The sequence below is a fragment of the Microchirus variegatus genome (genome assembly GCF_963457635.1).
Source record: "Microchirus variegatus genome assembly, chromosome: 20".
NCBI lineage: Eukaryota > Metazoa > Chordata > Actinopteri > Pleuronectiformes > Soleidae > Microchirus > Microchirus variegatus.
This window is the reverse complement of record NC_139821.1, coordinates 2,182,308-2,206,282: the sequence shown is the minus strand read 5'-3', so window position 1 is coordinate 2,206,282 and position 23,975 is coordinate 2,182,308. Positions and strand designations below refer to the sequence as shown.

Below are 23,975 nucleotides of genomic sequence, written 5' to 3'. Positions count from 1 at the left end.
TCTTGGAAACTTTCAGTGACTCTCTGGAGTAAAGATAAAGGAAGTTAATCAGGAAGTTAAAGATGAAGATTCCGTTGAAGCGTTCATGAGATATTTACGGAAAAATATCACTCAGAAAAAATTGAGGTAACTGGTATTTCCTGCTTCCTGTTTCTGAGCAACAATATTTTTTTTCCTTCAGCGAGTCATAAAAACAAACCAAAAGTCCTGAAACGTGACTTCAATAAAAACCTTAAATGAAGCTAATCCCAGATTAACGTCACGTCAGCGAAATTTGTAGAAATGTCCTCATCGCCGTTGCGTCATCGTCATATTTCAAACACACGTCAGTCGTTATTCTCGTGGTTGAAACCACACCCAGTGACGTTAGCCGCGACGAAAACGACAAAAATAAAATCTGGGAAAGTCCCGATAAGCGTCTTACGAAGTGATGTGGCTTCAAACCAAAAACATCTGAGACAAATAACTCACAAGTAATTATTGATGAAAGAGTGATGTTTATAAAAAGGTTCTACATGGTTTTATTTTAAATTCATTTAAATATATAAGTATTAATTTAATCAGAGCGAGAAAACAAGCAAATCACGGACACAGACCAGATTTACCCACTTACCTTTCTGGTGACAACAGCGCCACCTTTTCCGGGAGATTCCACAGTTTGTTTGTTATTCAAATTCGGCACCTTGACAATAATCTCGCTAAAAATGAGACACACAGGCATAATCTGCAGAGATTAAGAGCACATGAAAAAAGCTTTATTGTCACATCGAGCTTCAACAGAAACAAATCCAGAGTTTCAAAAGCCGAGAACGCGTAAACGATTCAGCGACGACGCCACGACAACAAAGTCACTCTTTGTATAACTTAGATAATTTATCGTTAAATATCTTTATATTTGGCAGGATTTTACAAGGAAGCGGGAAAAATTACAGACGTGACCGGAGCTAACGTTCGTCTCCGGTTAGCTCGCTTTCATTTTTTTACGTCTTTAAATGTTAGCTTTGTTTTTCGAGCGCGCGGTCAGAGAACTTAACACTGAAGAAGAAAAAGCAGCAAACATTCAGCGTTTTTTTCACCAAACACGATATTTTACACTTTACTGCAGTAACTGTGGGAAACAGAGGAATGTCCGGAAAAATAAACAACAACAAAACAACAACAACAACAACAGAGAGAGAGAGAGTAATACACCGTCATCCTCTCTGTTTTAATACATTCCTTTAATGTAGAACAAAAATACTTCACTGTAACTGCTTTCATTTGCCAGCAGGGGGCGCACGTGACAAAACAACAGACATTTTCAAGAGCTTTTCCAGAAAATTATTGAACAAACATTTTAAATTTTTGTAACATTTTAAATTTAATTTAACTTGTTAAATTATATTTAACAAATCTTGTTTGATTGACGTAAAATAATTCAAAACATTTCAGGCAACTTTTTTGTAATTCTGTGTAATTGTAAAAACAAATTTCCGATTTTCAACTTTCAATTCAAAATTTCAAAAATTTAGATAAATGTCAAACACCGAGAAAGTATTTGATATTTATTTACATTTTTTAAATTGTTTTACATTTTTCAAAACATTTGGAAAAAGTATGCATTTTTCCAAAATTTTCCCAAAAGAAGAGTGAATTTTCGAAAATTTTGATTTTTCAAAATTTTCCCAAAAAAAGAGTGAATTTTCAAAAATTTCAAAAATTGCAAACATTTTTTAGTTTGTCCAACAATTTTCTTTATGCAGTGAATAAAAAAATATAATAACATTTTTACATTGAGCTTAAATCAGGTTCTCCCCACAACTCTTTATCCAATCAGGAGCTTGTAAATGAATGCTCCGCCCCCTCATTAAACCTGAGGTGATAGAGGTGCAGAACGGCAGCAACAAACAGGAAGTTAGCGAAAAATACGACGGCAGCGTTTGTTTTTTTTTAACTTCAAATAACAGATTTTTACGATGAATTCGTTCATTTTTGTGCAAACACTTTTTTTTAGGATTAAAGACGAACGATTTGGCAACGTCGCACTTTAGCGCGTGAACGTTAGCGTCGACGCGGAGCTCAGCAGAAGAAGTTGTTATTTTACAGTTGACTAAATACGGAAAGTTCATTTTCAGGTCCCTTGTTTTAAAAAAAATCATAACAATAAATAGAAATAGATCAAAAATGTGTCCCAGCATTTTTCTTTAAGGAGGGGGCGGAGTCTATGGAGCAGAGAATCGCAGGCTGATACTTGAAGTTGTTATTTTTACACTTTTACGCTAAAATACTGCGGGTGAAAAAAGGAGCATTACGACATTTTCGGGTGCCTTATTTTTAAAGAAAAACAAACAAATGTGTGTGTCGCGGTCACTTTTCTTTAAAAAATAAGGCCGAAAACGTCCACTTTTCAGATTAAGTGAAGATTTGGCAGCGTCGCAGATGTTCGATTACTTAGAGTAGAAGAAGTTGTGTTATTTTACAGTGTTTTACACGTAAATATGAGGTTAAAAGAAGCGTGACGTCATTCTAAAGAACCAAAATTAAATACAGATAAATGTGTCTTAAAGGAGGGGGCGGAGCCTGTCGAGCAGAAGGTCAGGGCTGAGGAAAATGTCATCGTGACGGGGAAAAAAGTGCATCTCAGCAAGTTTCTGGTACTGTGTGTGTGTGTGTGTGTGTGTGTGTGTGTGTGTGTGTGGACGCGGGTTCTGGTGAGTAACCAGGGTGTGTGTGTGTGTGTGTGTGTGTGTGTGTGTGTGTGTGTAGGTGCAGACTGAGACGAGGTGTCTTTAATTACTTAAAGATCTGTGATCTGCGTCACTGGATCTTCCCACGGACGTGAACCTGGACCACGAACACACACACACACACACAAACACGCACACACAGACGCGCACACACACATAGGAAGTTTGGCAACACGACGCCTCCATCGCGGCTTTCAGCAGCTTTTCCTTCCTTATTTGATTAAATTCTCTCTCTTTTTCGAATCCTCTGAAATACTTCGTAAACTCTAATCGTCGGACACTCTGAACGCGTCGGAAACGTAAAAGCAGAACACCGATCGTCAAGCTACATGTTTACGATACGTGTTTACGCAAAATAATAATAATTTAAAAACATTTTTTTATTAACTTCGGACAACAGATGTCGTAAAATGCAAACATTTCTCGGGCTAGCTATCTTTAGCAACACTCTACACAGCGTCTACAAATAAAAATATTGTGTTAGCCATATTTCAACGTCTAATCTTGGGAGTGTATTTCCAATTGTAGGGAATTCCGGAAAAAAAACATTGCTTTATGGGAAAAAAAAAACAGCAAAAGAAAAAAACAACAGTGGGCGGAGTTAGACGCGCCAAAGTTCGCAGATTTAACGATAGCATCGCGTCACAAACTGAATGCGTAGCTTTTAAATATGCATTACGACTACGAAAGAGTGGAATCACGGCTGTTTGTGATATCGCGCTGTTTACGAAGCGGAATGCGATCGAGCTACGACGGAAACTACGAGGCTAACCGATTAACCGATTTCGGAGGAAACGGAAAGTTTGTGTACATTGTGTACGTTTGGGAAGAACATTTTTAATACTTTTGCGAACTTTTGGGGGGAAAATCGCAATAAACCTGCAAAGGCCTTTAGTTAACATAAAGAAACCCAAAGCAGAGGAGTTAGTTAATACGCTTGAAAAATCTGTGAATCAAATTAAAGAGAAGGTTTTTCATGAGCGCGTGTTTGAAAAACTCTTTGCAAGTTTGCGAGCTAGCGAAGAAAAACGGCCGCTAAATCTCAAACGACGTCACTTTAACGTTACTTTTCTTCTCGTCTTTCGTGAAATAATCCCTCGCGAAAACCTCAAACCTCCTCAGCTCTCTTTTAAGATCCGAGAGAGTCCAGAGTCGGCAAAACAAAACCAGGCCCGGCACTGAGCTGAAACTGGACCTGGACCTGGACCAAGATCTCAGTCTGTTCATCATCGTCATGTGATAGGATTCATAACAATAAGTGATGAAAACACTGTGTGTGTGTGTGTGGATTTTGGATTTCCTTCTGATAACAAGCGTGCGCGTGTGTGTGTGTGTGTACGTGTGTGCATGTGTGTGTGTGTGTGTGGAAACATCACCGCAGAGGTGAGTCGTGGCTGTGTTGACGACATCATCATCATCATCATCATCATCATCGCAGCAGCAGCAGCAGCAGCAGTGTCGGGGATTCCCTAACAGAAAACACATTCTCTCTCTCTCTCTCTGTCTGGATCACATGGGCTGGGCCTCTCTCTCCCTCTCTCTCTTTTCTTTTCCTTTCTTCTCTCTCTCTCTCTGCAGCTCTGAGTGTGTGAGGCCTTCATATCAAACGGCGTGGCGTGGGCGCGAGGAGACCGTCTCGCTAAACGGCGATAAATAATACGGCGTCGGCGCAGCGGAATCCTCCTGATTAGTCACAGCATGCACTGGAAAACACACACACACACACACACACATTCACAAGAGTGCTGCCCTCTACAGGCTGTGGGGTAAACAGCACTAGGCGTGATCCAGGAGCCACTGGAAGAGCGGCGGCGTGCGCGGCGGCGCTAGCGCGTCGTGGGCGTGGCTCTCCTCGCAGTAGCGCAGCAGCATGTGCAGCAGCTCGCCGACCCTCCACCTCCTCTCCTGGAGCCTCTGCACCACCACGGGGAGCTGGGGAAAAACAACCAGGATATACCATGAAGTATCAGTGACCACCAGGTGGCAGCAGCAGCAGTGAGCAGAATTCACAAGTTATTGCAGAAGCGGTTCAATTTACGAGGTTCCTTGAATGCACTTTTTACTGGCACAATTTGCAAGATAAATCTGAATTTAACGTAAACTACATTTGTAACTATGATTATTAAATTATAACAGTTTAAAAAGTCACGAGTGAAAGTGACGAGAAGAAAAGGAATTCGACGCAAATAAAGACGTCAGGCTGATACTGAACAGTAAATATCCAAATATCTGCTGTTTTATGACATTTTATGGACCAAAACAATAGATTAAATCATAATTTACAACTATAAGTATAAGGAATTACTAAAAATAAACTAAATTTGTGGCTGAAATGAATAAACAAACAGTTAAAGTCGCCAAAGTGATGACAACAAAAGGAAGATTTGACAATTTTACTTTAAAAAGTCAATTAAAAATGTTGGGCAGATAACTGAACAGTAAATATCCAAATATCTGCTGTTTTGTGACATTTTATGGACCAAAACAACAGATTAAATTATAATAATGATAAGGAATTTGTAAATTTAAACTAAAAATAAACTAAATTTGTGGCTAAAATGGATTAAAAAATGGTTAAAGTTTTTAAAGTTGACAAGAACAAAAGGAATATTTGACAATTCTGCTTTTAAAAAGTCAAATAAAGATGTCGGGCAGATAACTGAACAGTAAATATCCAAATATCTGCTGTTTGTGGACACATTTTATGACATTTAATGGACCAAAACAACAGATTAAATCATAAATTACAACTATAATGATAAGAAATACATAAATTTAAACTAAAAATAAACTACATTTGTGGCTAAAGTGAATGAACAAACAGTAAAAGTCGCCAAAGTGACGACAATTTGACAATTCTACGCAAATAAAGACGTCAGGCTGATACTGAGGAGTAAATATACAAATATCTGCTGTTTTATGACGTTTAATGGACCAAAACAACAGATTAAATCATACTTTACAACTATAATGATAAGGAATTTGTAAATTTAAACTAAAAATAAACTAAGTGTGGCTAAAATGGATTAAAAAACAGTTAAAGTTGTCAAAGTGACGAAAACAAGGGAATATTTGACGATTTAACTCTGAAATGTCAAATAAAGACGTATAAGGCTGATGCTGAACAGTTTACAACAATAATTATACTATACTATACTATAACTATATATATATAATTATTATAATTAGAAGAAATTGATACATTTAAACTAAAAATAAACTAAATTTGTGTCTAAAATGAATAAACTAACAGTTAAAGTTGTCAAATAAAGACGTCAGGTGGTGTTTGTAACCATAGCAACAACAACAACAACAGTGGAAACCATGACATCACAACAGAGACCACCAGTGTCGACAATAAACAACATCACAGAGAGGGAAAGTGTGTGTGTGTGTGTGTGTGTGTGCGTCACCTGCTGCAGCTCTCTCTCAGGACTCATCTGCACGTGTGCGACGTCGGCCATGGACGCCGCCAGCCACTGCAGCATGCTCCTGAGCTGAGGGTCAAAGGTCACGGGCCTGACGTCCGAGTTGGCGACGAGCAGCGGCGCGGCGGCGGCGGCGGCGGAGGCTCGGGGCGCGGCGAGCACCTGAGTCGTGTCCACGCACAGAGTCCCTGTGGACGCAGACAAACAGACGTGCGCTCATCACATGACTCATCACACATGTGTGCGACGCTCCTCTCTGATCCCGGTCCGGTTCAGCTGCCGGGTTTCCCACGCTCCCACAGCTGGACACATCTGACCAGGAGGCCCCGCCCACACACTCACCACACACACACACACACACACACACACAGACATGAATGAGCGGCTGAACGCGGGGGTGGAGGAAAAACCCCGGCTACAACTCACTCACTCGCTCACTCACTCACACCCAGAGATTTCAAAATCAAGCGGAAAGAAAAACACGTCAGTGTTTGACGTTTGTTTGTTGTTGTCAACGTTTCATCATTTCATCACGAGCATCATTTCAAACGCAAACAAACCCACACATCACTGACACGGTGACATCACAGCGCGGAAACCAGTCCGTTTACAGATGTGCCATATCCATGTATGACCAGTAGGCGGAGCCAAAGAAGCCTAGCGATCCAAATCATAAAAACTCACTTTGGTGGTGCATCTATCACCACAAGGGGGCGGCAGCAGCAGCAGCAGCAGCAGCAAGTGGCATTGTGATGACAGATTTACAACGTTCCTTGAATGCGTCTTGAAGCTGTCAATCGTAGACACGGGTATTTCTAGTTAAAATATAACATTTTAACTAGAAATACCCGTGTCTACGATTTATTAGTTGTTTGATGTGAAAATAGTCATTCGTCAAATACACAAAAGAACGTAAAAGTACGATATCGTAAGTAATAAGAAAATCCATACGCGAGGAATTCTGGTGAATCCCGTCTGTGATCGGATTCTCGTGTCCAACTACGACTTTATCGGACTGAATTGACATTTTTAACAATATGACCAGTAGGCGGAGCCAAAGAAGCCTAGCGATTAGCGATGGGTCGCCGTCTTTCCTCGTAATTTTTCCTAACCATAAAAGGTAATCTTTGGTGGTGCATCTATTACCACAAGGGGGCAGCAGCAGCAGTAAGTGGAATTGTGACGACAGATTTACGACGTTCCTTGAATGCGTCTTGAAGCTGTTCCAAACCGCTGTGAAACCTGCTTTATTTTAACTACTTTTCTTTGCTAGAAATACATATCTGACACGATTTATTAAGCCGTTTGGCGTGAAAATATTCATTCTTAAAATGTCCCAAAAATTTTTAAAAATACGATATAGTAAGTAATGCGATAATCTTTAATCCATACGCAGCCAGCCCAAGGAATTCTGGTGAATCTCGATGCTAGTTCCTGCCGTCGACACTTGTCTACGTGTCTACCTACGACTTTGTCGGACTGATTTGACATTTTTTAACGATAAAAACAAAGGAAACATTCTTACCACTGGACTCCTCTTTAACCTCCGTCTCCTTGTCCTCCGTGTTGTCGCTGACGGACGAAAAAGAAAATCAAACGTTAGCGAGAAAACGTTGACATGGCGACGACGATCGGAGACGTCGAGTCATCTCAGACGCGGCGTGGAAAAGATCGGGATTATCAAAGTTACGACACAGATTATTATTATGATGATGATGATGACGATGTCTTTCCACTCTGTTAATCACAGTGTGAAGCAGACGATGAAGACGCAGCACAGTCATGCATCACAGCAACTACACAACTACAACACAAGCATCTATTACGATTGTAATCAAGCGTCTACACACTATTATTACTGCACTCACGCAACACTTCAACCCACCAGTGTTTTACGAGGTTTCTTGAATGCACTTTTTGCTCGAAATACCACTTTACGCGACAATTTGTTAAGTCGTTTGGCGCGTAAATTAAAAGTCGACTCCAGATGACGCTGCGCTGTTATTTCTGCACATATTCTTGAATTAAATTCTAGTTTTTGGTGCGCACACCTGGGGGCGTGTGCGTGTTGATGAAGGCGTTGATTGACAGCGCTGCTTTTGTTGCTTAGCGTGGACATGCAGTAGCATGTATGAAAGGCACGCACACACACACACACAGGAAAACATCTCTCTGAGACGTCCTGACGAAGTGAAAACGACTGGTGGGTTTTAAAGTGTCGCACAGCGTCGGTGCAGAGAAACGCCCGCAAAACTCAGAAAATCAAAGAGAATCACGGCATGCTACGACGTCAGGACTCTTTCCTAGAATGAGACGAAAGCATCGATCGGAAGTCTGCATCCAATTTTTACATTTTAAAACGTTTCGTAGATCGTAGCGTTCATTTTGTCTCATTCTAGGTGAAGACCAGCCGCTCTTATTTTGAAGGGTTAGCCGCCGCAGACCAACCTGTCAGAGGGGGAGAAGGACAGGTGTTCCTCACCCGCCTCCCCCTCCAGGCCCAGACTGCTCCAGCTACTGCTGTTTCCATTGCTGCTGGAGAGAGAAGGAAGGTGAGGACAGACGCTAGCGTCCGTGTGACAACAACCCTGATTATTATACAGTAAACATCACTATTTTCTGTTGCACAGATTTGGAATTGTTGTGGTTTCAAGGCTCAAAACGGTCTTTAAAATGAATGAAACTGTGATTAAGGGTAAAAAATATATATATTTTTTAAATTTCATCCAGAATTCAGAGCTTTTATTGCAGAAGTGATTCAATTTACGAGGTTCCTTGAATGCACTTTTTCGCTACAAATACTCATACTGACTTTTTTTCGTTTTTTGGTGCATAAATTGTCAGAAAACTGAAAATATACTCTAGTAAATTTGTAGACATATTCAGTTTGCCTTCATAGAGGGGGTTAAGTTTGCTTTATATATTCAAAAAGGTATCGGATTTTGGATAAAGTGTCTTTAAAATGAATGAAGCAGTATCTTACGGGTAAAGAATTGCTATTATTTTTTAAATTTCATCCAGAGCTTTTATTCTGAAAAAGTATGAACTGATTCACAGTATCAGTTACCACAAGGTGGCAGCAGCGAGCAGAATTCACAAGTTATTGCAATTTACGAGGTTCCTTGAATGCACTTTTTTGCTACAAATACCCATAACCTACATTTTATTCGGGTTTTTTTGGGTACATTGTAAGAAAACTGAAATTATTCACTAATTAAATGTCAAAAAAGGTAGAAATATTCAGTTTACTTTCATAGAGGGTATCATGTTTGCTTTATATATTCAAATAGGTATCGGATTCCGGATAAAGTGCCTTTAACATGAATCAAGCAGTGATTAAGGGTAAAAAATATATATATTTCTTCAATTTCATCCATTATTCTGAAAAACTATGAACAGATTCAAAGTATCAGTTGCCACCAGGTGGCAGCAGCAGCAGCAGTGAGCAGGATTCACGTGTTATTGTAGAAGTGATTCAATTTACAAGGTTCCTTGAGTGCACTTTTTTGCTACAAATACTCATACCTACTTTTTATTCGTTTTTTTGTGCATATATTGTCAGAAAACGGAAAATATTCACTAATAAAATGTAGAAATATTCAGTTTACTTTCATAGAAGGGTCATGTTTGCTTTATATATTCAAAAAGGTATCGGATTGCAGATAAAGTGCCTTTAAATAGATGAAGCAGTGTCTTAAGGGTAAAGAAATGCGATTATTTTACATAGATATTTAATTATTAACAACATCTGCTGTTGTCATGGAGAGTAAATTAATATAAAAAGGTTATTCTCAAAGAATATGTTATCTGCATGATGAATATCTAATGAAGCACAGCTGTGAAGGTGCTGGAGAAAACCTTGAAAGTGCTTGAGAAGTGCTTGGATAGAGGTGCATGAACCCTGACATTGTTTACAGAACATCATGAGAACGAGATGTAATGACGTCAGTCGTGCTGGGCCTGGAGCAACATTACAGATGATTTATGGTCTTACATGTGAACAAAATGTGGAAAAACCTGCCTCCTCTTCCTCCTCGTCCTCGTCCTCCTCCTCACCTGACATTTAAAGGATTATTCCAAAACCACAGAATCGTCGTCATCGATCGGAGCTCAGCTCAGTGAAGCGACGTGACACATGCGGTCAAATGTCACTGCTCACTAAATTTGAATTTACGCCAAAAAAAAAAAAAAGGAATGGAAATACGTAATAATTATTTAAAATAATACAAAAACTCAGATGACAGAATGATTGTGTTTGGCAGAGGTTTTTTTTTAAATGTGGTCGTATGAAGTCATGACTTGACGAGACCTCAAATGAGACAAGAAAATCTACTCTGGATTAAGTCTACGACATCTTAAGAACATTTATCTCAACAGGAAACTGACGTTTGTAAACCACTCACTCTCCTGCACCAAACCCCATAGAGAAAACCAGTGATTTTAACATCACAGAGACACAGGAGTTGTTGATCCACTGCTGCCTCCATCACTAACTTCATATGTCTTATTTTAGTGAATTCGGCTTTTGAAAATCTTCGTTCAGATTAACCTCAGTGACACAAAGTGACCACACGAGGCAGCAGTTAGACCAGCAGCTCCTGTGTCCCTGTGAGCTAAAATCACCGGTTTTCAAAGAGGTTTCAAACGTAGAAACCACAATAGTTCAAAATCTGTGTCACAGTAGTCACAGTTTCATTCATTTTCAAGGACCTTGAAACCACAACATTGAACTCCAGGCACTTTCAAGGACTCTCAAGCACCTGCGCGAACCCTGAGGCTTTAAGAAACGACTCCTGTGGTTTGAAGAGGACGACGTCCGACACCGTCCATTAAGTCAATCATCTTTTCCCTCTCCTTTTTTATGATGATGAATATTATTATTATTATTATTATTATTCTGACGATTGTGTCATAAAGCTCTTTGAAGGCCAGTTTTCCGCCCGGTTATTTCCATGTGTGGAGTCTTAATGAATGACACATGCTGGACTTTGTTCTTGTAGAAACAGAGCCTGAAGTGAAGAGAGACACAGACACACCTTTAGAAAATATTATCATACATTAAGTGAGTCCTGACGGGGATGGAATAGCTGTGAACTCACTAGCTGTGTGTGTTCTCTCTCTCTCAGTATCTTGGGAAACAATCTGAACTTGTCTTGTTGTCAAGTTTTGCTTCCATAGCGATGGAAACGGATAAATTCTCACAGACTGAAGACGACGGCGGCGACGATGACGGAACCTCGAGGCCGCGAAAGCTCGATTCCTTTCTCATTTACCGTTAAAAACTACACAAAACTATGCATAAAACGCAACGTGTGCACGAATCGGAGTTTCTGGCGGTAGAGACTTTAGCTCAGCGCTCAACTCGGGGAAAACCTCTGATCTGGACTCAAACCACAGGAGAGTCCTGGGACGGGGGGGGGGGGGGCCCCCACTTTCCCCGGACACCCCTACACAAATCATCAGCGATATGTCAAATATTTGAGTTATCATGTAATGGATTCTTCTCCTAACACCTGAGTTACCTGGTTTTTTGGCTTTATTTGTATTTCCTTAACCTTTTAAAATCTGTTTTTAAAAAGCTGTGACACATAAAGTGTTTATACTGATATATTTAATTAATTAATTAATTAATGATCAATTTAAATTAATTAATTAATTAATTATATATTTAATTAATTAATGATACATTTAATTAATTAATGATATATTTAATAAATAATTAAATTCATTAATTATGCAAAGGGCGCCTTATTTATTTAATTTAATAATTAATTAATTAATTAATTAATTGATTAAATATATCAATTATTTAATTAAATAATTATTTAATTAAACCTTCCTTCTTTTATTGTTGTGATTCTATTTTTGTGTGTTTTTATTATGAACTCTGTTGTTAATAAGCTGTGACATAAACACCTTATTATATTAATATAATTATTGTTATAAATACAGTATTCAATGAACCTGAAAGCATACTTTTATTGTTATGTATTTCCAGGATGTTATTTTGTGTCTTTTGTTCATATTAGTGCTCTACAAACACAATTATTATTGTTAGTAGACTCACATGTCACATGGGTGAAGCTGTACAACAATAACAGCTCCAACTGCGCCCTCTAGTGGACGTGTTGCTTAAAAAATACTCAATGTGTAAATGAGCTTTAAAGATAGCATTAAAGGCACAGTACGCAGGGTTTTGTTGGTCACTAATAATAATAATGTAAAGAATAGTATTGAAGTGAATAAAGGTGCAGTACGCGTACCTGTCGCTGAGGTGGAGGAAGCTGCTGTTGTCGTCCTCAAAGCTCAGGTTGGACCAGCTGCCCAGACTGTCGTCTCCTACACTGAGCTGCTGAGACACCGTCGACTCTGTGACTTCTCTGCCTGAACAACTGAAAACAATGAGAACAAACGGCGTAAAAAGACGGAAATTCAAAATGGAAGCAGCATTAAAAGGACTTGATTTAATCAAAACAAAGCCAGTAAAACAAACAAGCTACTCTGAAGTTTGAGCTTCTTTAACTGTGAATATTGTGTGTCTCTGCGTGTCTCTGCGTGTCTCTGCGTGCATTCACCTGGTGGTGGCGCTCTGGCAGACGTTGGACATGGCCGACGTCATGATCTCGGCAGTCAGGCTCTCGGCGTAGCTGGTCCCGTCGTGGCCGATGCCGCTGTCGGCGTTGAGGCTGGTGTTGCTCAGCTCGCGCTTCGCCGTCTCCATCGCCGTGGAGACCACGTCCTCGGCGAACGCCACCCTGTGGTCCAGGTCGATGTGGATCTTGGGGATGTCTAGGCCGGGAATCCTCTGGGAGCGGCTCGCCTTGCAGTCCGTCCCCCGCGTCCTCCAGTGCGTTGCGGGCGGTCGGTGGTGGTGGCGGCCGTGTTTGCCGCAGTACAGACACTCCTGAGATGGACAGTAACGACAGGTGCGCTCGCCTGCAGCCTGAGCGGTGGGCGGGGCCTCGGTCAACCGCTGCGCGTGGGAGTGACCGTCGTGACCCTGCGTCCTGTGGCGGTCCCGCGGCGGACGACTCGCGGACGCCAGGCTCATCTTCAAAGTGTCGTCCACTATTTTCCTGGCGTAGTGCTCGATGACCTGCATGGCTCTGCCGCCGTAGCCGCCGTCATACAGGCTCCCCGTGCTGTGGTAGTGCCTGCTCTTACCGTCCTTGGCCAGCAGGGGGCAGGAGAAGGAGTTCCTGATGAGGTTCTCCGTCATGTCTTCCAGTTTGGATTTCTTGTAGAGGCAGGAGTCGGTGAGCGACTTGGGCAGGCGCGCGGCAGGGAGGCGCAGCTTGCGCGTGACATCGCAGGTGATGTTGTACGCTAGCGATTCGGCAAAGTTGACCAGATCCGTGTAGTCCCTCTGACCATGCTCGTCGGAGTCGCCGCAGCAGCACCGAGCGTCCTCACCCAAGGGACAGACCACCGTCGACGAGACCTCGCCACCCGATGCTTTCCATTCGTCTGGCAGCGACTTGGACGAGTGGAGGCGGTGGCTCGAGGATCGCTGCTTGATCTTGCGACTAGCGTGAGCCAAACCTAGCTTTATGGAGCGGTAGGCCAAGCGGCTGGCGTACTGGTCCAGGACCAGCTCCCTGCTTCCTCCTTCCTTCTTCAGTACTCTGATGAGGTAGCCGGCGTATTCGTCCGTCACGCTCTCACAGCTGGGATACTCCGAGGACATGCCGGAGGTGGAGCTGGACGCGGACGCAGAAGGAGGAGGAGCCCGGAACATGGAGGCGACGATGTCACTGGACCACTGCTCGGTGAGCCTGCCCACCCTCCAGTCTCTGTTCTGGTGGTGGTGCAAACATTCGGAGCTGGATCGGTCCAGGCTCCTCCTGCGGTGACCTCTGTGGTACGGACACCGCTGACCCGAGCTCACCATCCTCTTCACATCGTTGATGACCTCGCCCGCCACCTCACCGGCGTACACCCACAGAGTGTTCAGGGTCTGCTCCGAGAACTGAGCCACGCTGTCCCTCCTCCTCGCGCCACCGCCGCCGCAGCTAGCCTCTTCTCCGTCCTCCGCCAATCCTAGGGTGTCCATCTCTGTTGCCATGGAGACAATGTGGCAAGCCAGGCGCTCGGCATAGTGGAGCGCTTCTTTGTTGGACATCCTGTGACGGGATACGACGCTCCTTGTCTCTGAACACCTGTTTGCGACACGCTCTTCTTCTGCCGGCTCCTCCTCCTCCTCCTCCTCTGGCTCCTCCTCTTTGCTGTCGGCCTCCTCGGACAGAGACCTCATGAGTTTGAGCATGAACTCGGCCTTGTCCTCTTCAGGGGTGATGTCTTTGGGTCCTGGGCCTGGCTCAGGCTGGTAGTGAGGGGTGGGAGGCGGAGTCGCCGGCGAGAACTCCTTGGCCAGTTTGCTCTTCAGCTTCTTGGAGAACTGTTTGATCTGCTTCTCCTTGGAGACCTCGCTGGGCTGCTGCGGGGTGGACGGAGGAGTTCCAGGGGTGCCACCAGACTTCTGACCGGAGCTTGGACTGGAATCATCCACGGGAGCAGATATCCTCCTGTCCGGCACCTCCAGAGTGTGCATCGTCGCAGGATGAGCCAGGGCTCTCCCCGGGCCTTGAAGGCCTGGTGTTTGATCCAGTGTAATGACTTTGGTAGCATGGCCAAGATCTCCGAGCTTCAGAGGGGAATCTGGAGCGTCAATACTTGGTAAGTCCTGTTTGCATGAAGAGCCACTCTTGGTTCCGACTGCCTTTGTGAAGAAATCGGCGCAATCCTCGAAGCTCTTCTTCACCTTCGACGTGGTTATGAGCTCACAAGCCTCGGTGACGATCAAATCCACCATGTTTCCGGAGAAGTTCTGGAACGCAGACTTCCCGTGAGAAGGGCCTAACCTGGTTCCCGGGGTCTGAGTTCCATGACTGTAAAGGTGAGTCTGTGTCGACGTCTTGGTGTCACATGAAGACACGGTTATTCTTCTGGGGCTAGCTTGCGGAGTAGTGCTTGTTTGCTGACAGGTTTCCTCAGAATCTGGGAGGTGGGAGAGGGCGTGGCCAGCCTGGGGTACGGGAATACAACTGGCCATACCCGAGACCGTGAAGAGGGCTTTCTTCACCGTGCAGGTAGGATCTTCTCCAGAGGCAGAGGTGCAACTCAACACCTGCTGATTGGTAAAGGTACTGCAGGTGTGAGTGCTCGAGTTCTCCGCACTGACGTAGCAGATGTTGTCCAAAGACACGCTAATAGCTGCTTGGCTAGTGAAGGCGACATCGGCCTGAGAGAGCTCTATGAAGGCTTCCTGGATGACTGACTCAGATAAATCTGAAGCGTAGGAAGAAACCACTTCCTCCTCCTCTTCTTCTTCTTCCTGTCCGTGACCAAAGGACCAGTCACTCGGCGTGAGAGGGGTCGAGGGGTGGGAGAACTGACACACTTCCATGATGCCTTCAAACACGAGCTCTTCGGCCAGGTCGGCGGCAAAGCGCGTGACTGTGCTGTGGAAAATCTGCTTTTTCACTGTCAGGAAGTCCTTCAGGGCCCCGGACACGGCCTCGCCCACCAGAAACCCCGCCAATCCATTGATGGCTCGCTCCTTCAGCACGTACGCCCGCCGCATGCCGATCTCATGGAAGGCCATTTGGAACACGGACGACGTGAGTCTCGCCGCCAAGTGGCACAAGGTGGTGGTGCAGGATGAGACGCCCTTCTGAAGGTCTCGCAAAGCGCTGCCCAGACTCATCTCCACCAGGTCAGTGGCGAACCTCTGGATGCCGTCCTTCAGAGACTGGGACTTCTTCTGCAGCTTGTCCACGGTGACCGTCTCCTGTATTTCCGAGAGCTTCATCAGGTAGCCGGAGGGGTTCTGGAACTCTTTGTGGCAGACGCAGCTGAGGTTCTTGTTGTCGGCGATGTCCACGGCGGACTGGTAGCCGCACACAGATCCCAGGATTTCTCTGGAAAGGTTGCTGGCAAAGTCCGAGTAGGTTTTATAGAGCGAGCAGAGATCCTGGGGTTTCCTGAGCTCGGAGTCGTCCTGCCCGTCCTCGCCCGTCTTCCAGAAGTACTCCAGAGGTCCGTTAGAGTCCACCAGGGGGCTGAAGGCAGACGAGCTGACGGGACTGAAGAGCGGGCCACCGTTCTCCTCACAGGGAGTCTGCACCGGTCTCGGGGAGTCGGGCATCTCGGAGTGGAGCGAGTAAGGCGAGCCGGGCTTCAGCGGAGTGGGTTTCTTCACATTGGCAGGGAGCGTGGGCTGGTCAAAGCGGTGGGGGTTCATACCCTTGGTTGAGCAGCCCCTGGAAACATATTTGGATGTTGAAATGTTAGCGCCGGACTCTGGGGGACCAGGGGCGGAGTCCAGAGGCAGAGCCAGAGTGCAGCTCTCGGAGCTCAGCTCGTCCAGGTCATCAAACTGGTCGAAGCTGTCAAAGAACTCGCTGACTTCGGAGTCCGAGTCTTCCACTCGCTCCCGGGGCCCGCCGGGCACCTGAGGGATGTCCAGCTTGGCCAGCAGGCTCTTCTGGTAGCCCACCTCGTCCAGGAAGATGATCGGACTGGGGCTGGAGCCGTCCGAGTCTTCCGACTCACTGACGCGAGCCTGAGGCGACGGGAGGCGAGCGCCGGGACTGCAGTACGTCCACTGGGACTCAACGCCCGACGACCGCTGCACCGTCACTGACACATCTGAAGCCGGCCCGTGGTTGGCTGAACACTTCTTAGAGGAGGAGGAGCCTATGAGGACGCGGGCGCCCGATAACTCTTTTTTCCTCCTGTGGGCTGGGACCGTCTGCGAGGCTACGTCGCGTCTCTTATAGTGATAGGAAACTGCAGCTGAGAGAGAGGACGACATGACAGACGAGTGGTTAGACGACAAGAGGAAGAAGGTTTTAGCTTTAACAAAATCTTCATATATTTCCACATACAGGGACTATACTTTTAATTATCTGGAAACAACAGAAAAAACACGGAACATTGAGATTAACGTTAAAATTATGAGAGAAAAGATCGTAATTTTTTTTTACTTTTACAGTCAGAATTGCGACTTTTGTCTTTGAGCCTTTTCAGAATTGCGACTTTTTTCTTTGAGTCTTTTCAGAATTGCGACTTTCAAAGTCAGAATTGCGATTTTTTTCTTTGAGCCTTTTCAGAATTGTGACTTTAAAAGTCAAATTGCGACTTTTCTCTTTGAGACTTTTCAGAATTGCGACTTTCAAAGTCAGAATTGCGACTTTTTTCTTTGAGCCTTTTCAGAATTGTGACTTTTAAAAGTCAAATTGCGACTTTTCTCTTTGAGATTTTTCAGAATTGCGACTTTTTTCTTTGAGATTTTTCAGAATTGCGACTTTTTTCTTTGAGACTTTTCGGAATTGTGACTTTTTTCTTTGAGCCTTTTCAGAATTGTGACTTTAAAAGTCAAAACCGGACTTTTCTCTTTGAGATTTTTCAGAATTGCGACTTTTTTCTTTGAGATTTTTCAGAATTGCGACTTTTTTCTTTGAGACTTTTCGGAATTGTGACTTTTTTCTTTGAGACTTTTCAGAATTGCAACTTTTTTCTTTGAGACTTTTCAGAATTGCAACTTTTTTCTTTGAGCCTTTTCAGAATTGTGACTTAAAAAGCTAAAACCGGACTTTTCTCTTTGAGATTTTTCAGAATTGCGACTTTTTTCTTTGAGATTTTTCAGAATTGCGACTTTTTTCTTTGAGACTTTTCGGAATTGTGACTTTTTTCTTTGAGACTTTTCAGAATTGCAACTTTTTTCTTTGAGACTTTTCAGAATTGCGACTTTCAAAGTCAGAATTGCGATTTTTTTCTTTGAGCCTTTTCAGAATTGTGACTTTAAAAGTCAAATTGCGACTTTTCTCTTTGAGACTTTTCAGAATTGCGACTTTCAAAGTCAGAATTGCGACTTTTTTCTTTGAGCCTTTTCGGAATTGTGACTTTAAAAGTCAAAACCGGACTTTTCTCTTTGAGATTTTTCAGAATTGCGACTTTTTTCTTTGAGATTTTTCAGAATTGCGACTTTTTTCTTTGAGACTTTTCGGAATTGTGACTTTTTTCTTTGAGCCTTTTCAGAATTGTGACTTAAAAAGCTAAAACCGGACTTTTCTCTTTGAGATTTTTCAGAATTGCAACTTTTTTCTTTGAGATTTTTCAGAATTGCGACTTTTTTCTTTGAGACTTTTCGGAATTGTGACTTTTTTCTTTGAGACTTTTCAGAATTGCAACTTTTTTCATTGAGACTTTTCAGAATTGCGACTTTTTTCTTTGAGACTTTTCAGAATTGCAACTTTTTTCTTTGAGACTTTTCAGAATTGCGACTTTCAAAGTCAGAATTGCGACTTTTTTCTTTCGTATATTTGCACGTACAGGGACTGTCGTCCGCGGCGTCGTCCTCCTCCAGGTGCTCCAGGGCCGTGACAAAGTCGTCCTCGATGGACGACACCGACTGGTTGGTGTCGTCCTCCTCTGGCTGGCCGCCCTCGGTCGAGCCCCTCTGCAGAGCCTGGAGCTCGGCGGCGTAGCGGGCGCCCGCCACGTAGCATCCGAGGAGGCCGAGCAGCGACGCCACGCTCGCGCCGGAGCAGGGATTATGTCTCAGGACACAGACGGCCTTCAGCCAACACTGAGGGCAGAGGAAAACAAGGGCTTTATTTTCACACACGGGCTAAACGCTGATTAGAAATTACACAGAATTCTCATGGAAACTTATTCTAATCCCAGTCCTTTGGGAAGCTGTGGGAGACAGACGTGGACTGTTATGTCTGTACTGTTGATATGTAACATGTGCAGAATACAGAAGGACTTTAAAGAGACGAGGAGGAGGAGGAGGAGGAGGAGGAGGTGGGAGGTCTAACCGTCTGACACGGACGATAAAACCACAGAGGCTGTGTGAACACAAACACTGCACCAGAGCTGCGACCGTGGGCTGAGAAAACAACGCCGTCTTTTCTGTTTTCTCGTCTGAAACCTGCGTTTCTTCAAAAGCGTGAGAACGGCTGGCAACGAGCGCGCAGAGGGAAAACATTCGAGTCGCGTTTGAATATTCAGATTAACGCAGAGCGTTTCCTGTGTACGGAAGAGGAGCACGGCCACGTGTGGACAAAAGAATAATCATCTGGAAACGACAGAATAAAACACGGAATTATGAGATTAAAGTCAGAATTATGAGATTATTTATACTTTTACAGTCAGAACCTTTTTTCTGAGACTTGTCAGAATTGCAAGTTTTTTCTTTGAGCCTTTTCAGAATTGTGACTTTTTCTGTGAGACTTTTCAGAATTGCGACTTTTTCTGTGAGACTTTTCAGAATTGTGACTTTTTCTGTGAGACTTTTCAGAATTGCGACTTTTTCTGTGAGACTTTTCAGAATTGCGACTTTTTCTGTGAGACTTTTCAGAATTGCGACTTTTTCTGTGAGACTTTTCTGAATTGCGGCTTTTTTCTTTAAAACTTTTCAGAATTGCGACTTTTTCTGTGAGACTTTTCAGAATTGCGACTTTTTCTGTGAGACTTTTCTGAATTGCGGCTTTTTTCTTTAAAACTTTTCAGAATTGCGACTTTTCTGTGAGACTTTTCAGAATTGCGACTTTCTGTGAGACTTTTCAGAATTGCGACTATTAAAGTCAGAACTGCGACTTTTTTCTTTGAGACTCTTCAGAATTGTGACTTTTAAAGTCAGAATTGTTACTTAAGAAGTCAGAATTGCGACTTTTTCTGTGAGACTTTTCAGAATTGCGACCTTTTCTGAGACTTTTCAGAAATGCGACTTTTTCTTTGAGACTTTTCAGAATTGCGACTTTTTCTGTGAGACTTTTCAGAATTGCGACTTTTTCCCTTGAGACTTTTCAGAATTGCGACTTTTTTCTTTGAGACTTTTCAGAATTGCGACTTTTCTGTGAGACTTTTCAGAATTGCGACTTTTTCTCTTGAGACTTTTCAGAATTGCGACTTTTTTCTTTGAGACTTTTCAGAATTGCGACTTTCTGTGAGACTTTTCAGAATTGCGACTATTAAAGTCAGAACTGCGACTTTTTTCTTTGAGACTCTTCAGAATAACGACTTTTTCTTTGAGCCTTTTTAGAATTGCGGCTTTTTTCTGAGCCTCTTCAGAATTGCGGCTTTTTTCTGAGCCTTTTCAGAATTGCGACTAACCCACTGCGTTTCCTTTAATTTAATCTTAATTTAATTCCTCCGTCACCTTCCGTACCTGAGGCCCAGCGTCTTTGTTCTCCAGCAGCCGACGAGAGTCTTTGAGCAGCAGAACCTCGTCGTTCTTCAGGCCGTGGACGTGGAGCGACCTCAGCAGGTCACACAGACTTCCTGGCAGCGACGCCAGAGCCTGAGGAACACAGAAGAAGAAGAACGATGAGGTTCACTTTTCTTCATCATCATCATCATCATCATCATCATCATCAGGCTTCATATACCTTCTTTAAAGGTCAAATTCAGACACTTTTGAATCACTTCAGCCCTGAAATCTGATGAGATTCATTCATTCACATCCACACTGAAGCGCATCCTGAACCATGTTATATTACTGTGTCTGAGAGATAACTCACCTGCTGAGTGACGTCTTCTCCTTCACACTGACCAGGCAGACACACAAAATGGATCTGGAAGAGCACAGATGACGAAAGTTAGGGGAGGACATATGTGTGTTTGAGAGACTGAGAGAGAGACAGACAGACAGACAGACAGAGACACAGACAGATTCACAGACAGACAAACCTCTGTCAGTCTCGTAGCGTCTCTGCTCGGCAGCTCCAGGCTGATGCTGCACAGCTCCTTCTTGTTCCTGAAGAGGTTCTTCAGACTCTGTGTTCCACTGTCACGCACCGTCTGAAAACACACACACACACATATGGTGTTACACACACACACGGTTACACACACACACGGTTACACACACACACAAACACAGGAGAACAAACCTCTTTCCGCACCGAGGCCCTGGTCCTGATGGGGACTCCTCTGATCCGAGCACAGGCGTCCATGACGTCAGCTGGACCTGGACCAAGACCAAGACCAAGACCAAGACCAAGACCTGGACCAAGACCTGGACCAAGACCTGGACCAAGACAGAGGACAATATTTTTCAAAAAGCAAGGACATTTTTAGGAAGTGAAGACTTTCAGAAGGTGAGGACATTTTCACAAAGGGAGGACACATACATATATATGCATAAATATATATATGCATATATATGTATATATATGCATAAATATACATATATACATATATACACATAAACAGTATATATATATATCTCTTGCTTCACTCTGCACAGAATGCAAAAATGCAAATAAAAATCAGTAAAATCATTTTAGCCGACTCATGTTTGGGCTTCTTAGTTCCTCTTCTCGGGGAAAACAATATTTGTGACACAGTTGGAGAATTACGTCTTTGAAATGAAAGTGGTACGGTCCCACCCCCATTGAAAAGGATGAATGGTTCAGTCCTAATGGGGGCCAGTAAAAGAAGAAGTGGACTGTTCCGTTTGATCGACATCATCATGACGATCACATGACTCCTGCACTAACTTCATATTCCTGTTTATGATTCACTGACGTCTCGTCGCAGCTGTGGGAATAATAACAAGGCGTCCGTGATGATGATGATGATGATGATGATAATCCGTGTAAATAACTAGCGTTAAGACCTTTGATATTCTGAGAACACACAGACCTGCGTCAAAGATCAAACTCTGTCATCGGTGGCAGAATAAAGACCGGGAGGCAAAATATTTACAGTCCTACGAGAAACCCAAGACTCTGCTTTGAGGTTCAGTCCAAAGCAGCTGTTTGAGTCCAGATGAAGGCGAGTTCACCGTGCCACCCGACTTCCTCCGCTGATCCGACCACCTCCCGGATCCTGGACCGCACTGTGAAGCCCCCGCTCCCCCAGGAAGTGTGTTTACGTGGGAGAAAACGTGGAATTTACAACTCCATCATTTACGCGGTGGGTGTACGACGTCCACTTCCGCGGTTCCAGCAAAATGTTCGTCAACGACTCTTTCAACAACGAATACGAGACGTTAAGAAAATAAAAATAAAGTTGACGTGACGAAAGCTAGCTACGACACTTTTGTCAACTAATAAAAGCTTGACGAAAATGTTAGGGGGCGGGGCAAACTGGGGAGGGGAACCAATCAGAAGAGACGGATAATAAGAAGTGATCCAATCCGATTTATTTAGGTTAGGTCGATCCACGCGGCTATCATCAACACAGATAGCAGTAATAATACGTCACAATATATTATTGCTCTAATTAAAGCACGTACGAAACTTAAAGGCCGCGTCCGAAGATTCTTACGTCGCAAAAAAAATCTCAGACGATCATTGATTTGCGAATTTATTTAAAGAAAAAACACCTACGACTTACACCAGTGTTACGAAAAAAATTGCGAACATGTGCAAATTGTGCAGCCGTCATTGCTAACAGTCAGGGGACGATGTCACGATTGTCGCAAAAATTGCGATAATTGTACAAAAATTTGAGTAAAAAAACGAAACAAAAAAAAAATAAAAAAGACATTGTAAAATCCTCGTAAATCACAACGTCCTGGAATGACTTTAGAGATGCTAAATATATACTCGTGCTGGGAGCGATAACGGCGGTTAACAGTGCCAACGTTAGCGCACGGCGCGTTTCCATGATGACTGACGGGAAAAAGACGCGTGTGACGTCATGTTTGCGTGACTCCCCGATTGTTAAAACGAGTCTCTAAAGTAACGCTAAACTTTAAAAACAGATACATACAAACATACGCAGTAACACAGGTACGCTAACGTTATTTGTTAGCGCCGCTCTCTTTTTCCGTTTAATAAACAGACCGCTCCAGTTCCACTGTGGGCGCGCTAACGGCGCTAATGCAGCGTAACGGAGCTAACTGGTAAACGGTGCCTGGACTGGACTCCGGTGTCGTGGCGCATAAACATGACGTCACGTGCGTTAGCACTAATATACATACATATATACATACATATTATTTATTTTAAATTATGTAATTTTTATTGGTTTAACTGATGTTTGCGTTTGCGTTAAAAGCGTAAACACAGATGAGTGAGGGGCGGTGGACGCGGCAGGAGGCGGCGGACGCGGCAGGAGGCGGCAGAGGCGGCAGAAGCGGCAGGAGCGGCAGGAGGCCGCGCAGCTGCCGCTCACTGTGGACGCTGATGTCAACACACACACGCAGACACACACAGACACACACACACACACACACACACACACGCGCAGACACACACACCTGAGCGACACACACTGTGACGCCAGAACCAAGAACCAGAACCAGAACCAGGCCGGAACCAGGGCCGCGGTCTGTCAGTCTCGCGCTGTGACGTCACCTTATTGTCGTTAGCTAGCGAGCACCTAGCCGAGCTAGCTAACGCCGTCGCGAGCGCATATTTAAACACACACACACACAGCAGACAGCAGTAACGTGTTAGCTCACGGCTAACGTGTGTTTGTGTCTCTGTTTACGTTTTTTAAAACGTAAACATTGTTGTCATTGACGGAGAAAAGAAGCGTTAGCTCACCGCTCAGTGTCGGACTCCAGCAGCGCTGATGGTGGAGCCGCCGCCGCTGTCTTTACTGCGCCGTCCGTGGACGAACCGTCACCGCGGGTCGTCTCGAGCTCGTCGTCCCGAGCGGAGAGAAACACGCATGCGCAGCCACCGAGCAGCCGTTTATCATTATAATCATTTTAAATTCATTACATTTTAGACACAAAAACATCCACGCGGGTCACCCACGGTCGGTATTTGATAATCTTCGAATCCCGAATCTGACTCGAACTCTGCGGTTCGCGTTCGTCCGCGCTGTGCCCACGAGAACGAGAGAGGCGCACGCA

The 23,975-nt window shown here is 43.9% G+C and overlaps 1 protein-coding gene across 1 annotated transcript; it reads right to left on the bottom strand.

The window, feature by feature from the left end:
• Positions 1-1,745: 1,745 nt before the first annotated feature.
• On the bottom strand, positions 1,746-23,668 carry akap11 (A kinase (PRKA) anchor protein 11). The gene is made up of 12 exons (XM_083907328.1): positions 23,662-23,668; positions 21,055-21,191; positions 20,852-20,962; positions 20,683-20,736; positions 20,331-20,462; positions 18,491-18,746; positions 12,730-16,951; positions 12,418-12,546; positions 8,603-8,686; positions 7,680-7,726; positions 6,140-6,342; positions 1,746-4,658 (listed from the first exon to the last, which is right to left on the bottom strand). The coding sequence occupies exons 2-12, from the start codon at positions 21,115-21,117 to the stop codon at positions 4,503-4,505; spliced, it is 5,457 nt and encodes a 1,818-aa protein (XP_083763454.1). The 5' UTR covers positions 21,118-21,191; positions 23,662-23,668; the 3' UTR covers positions 1,746-4,502.
• Between the last annotated feature and the right edge of the window lie 307 nt (positions 23,669-23,975).

Coding starts and splice junctions, on each gene's coding strand:
- akap11 (XM_083907328.1), bottom strand. CDS start 21,117: ATGGACGCCTGTGCTCGGATCAGAGGAGTCCCCATCAGGACCAGGGCC. Junction 12,547..12,729: donor TGCCAGAGCGCCACCACCAG/GTGAATGCACGC, acceptor CATTGTTTTCAG/TTGTTCAGGCAGAGAAGTCA. Junction 6,343..7,679: donor GGTTAAAGAGGAGTCCAGTG/GTAAGAATGTTT, acceptor CTGCGTCCACAG/GGACTCTGTGCGTGGACACG.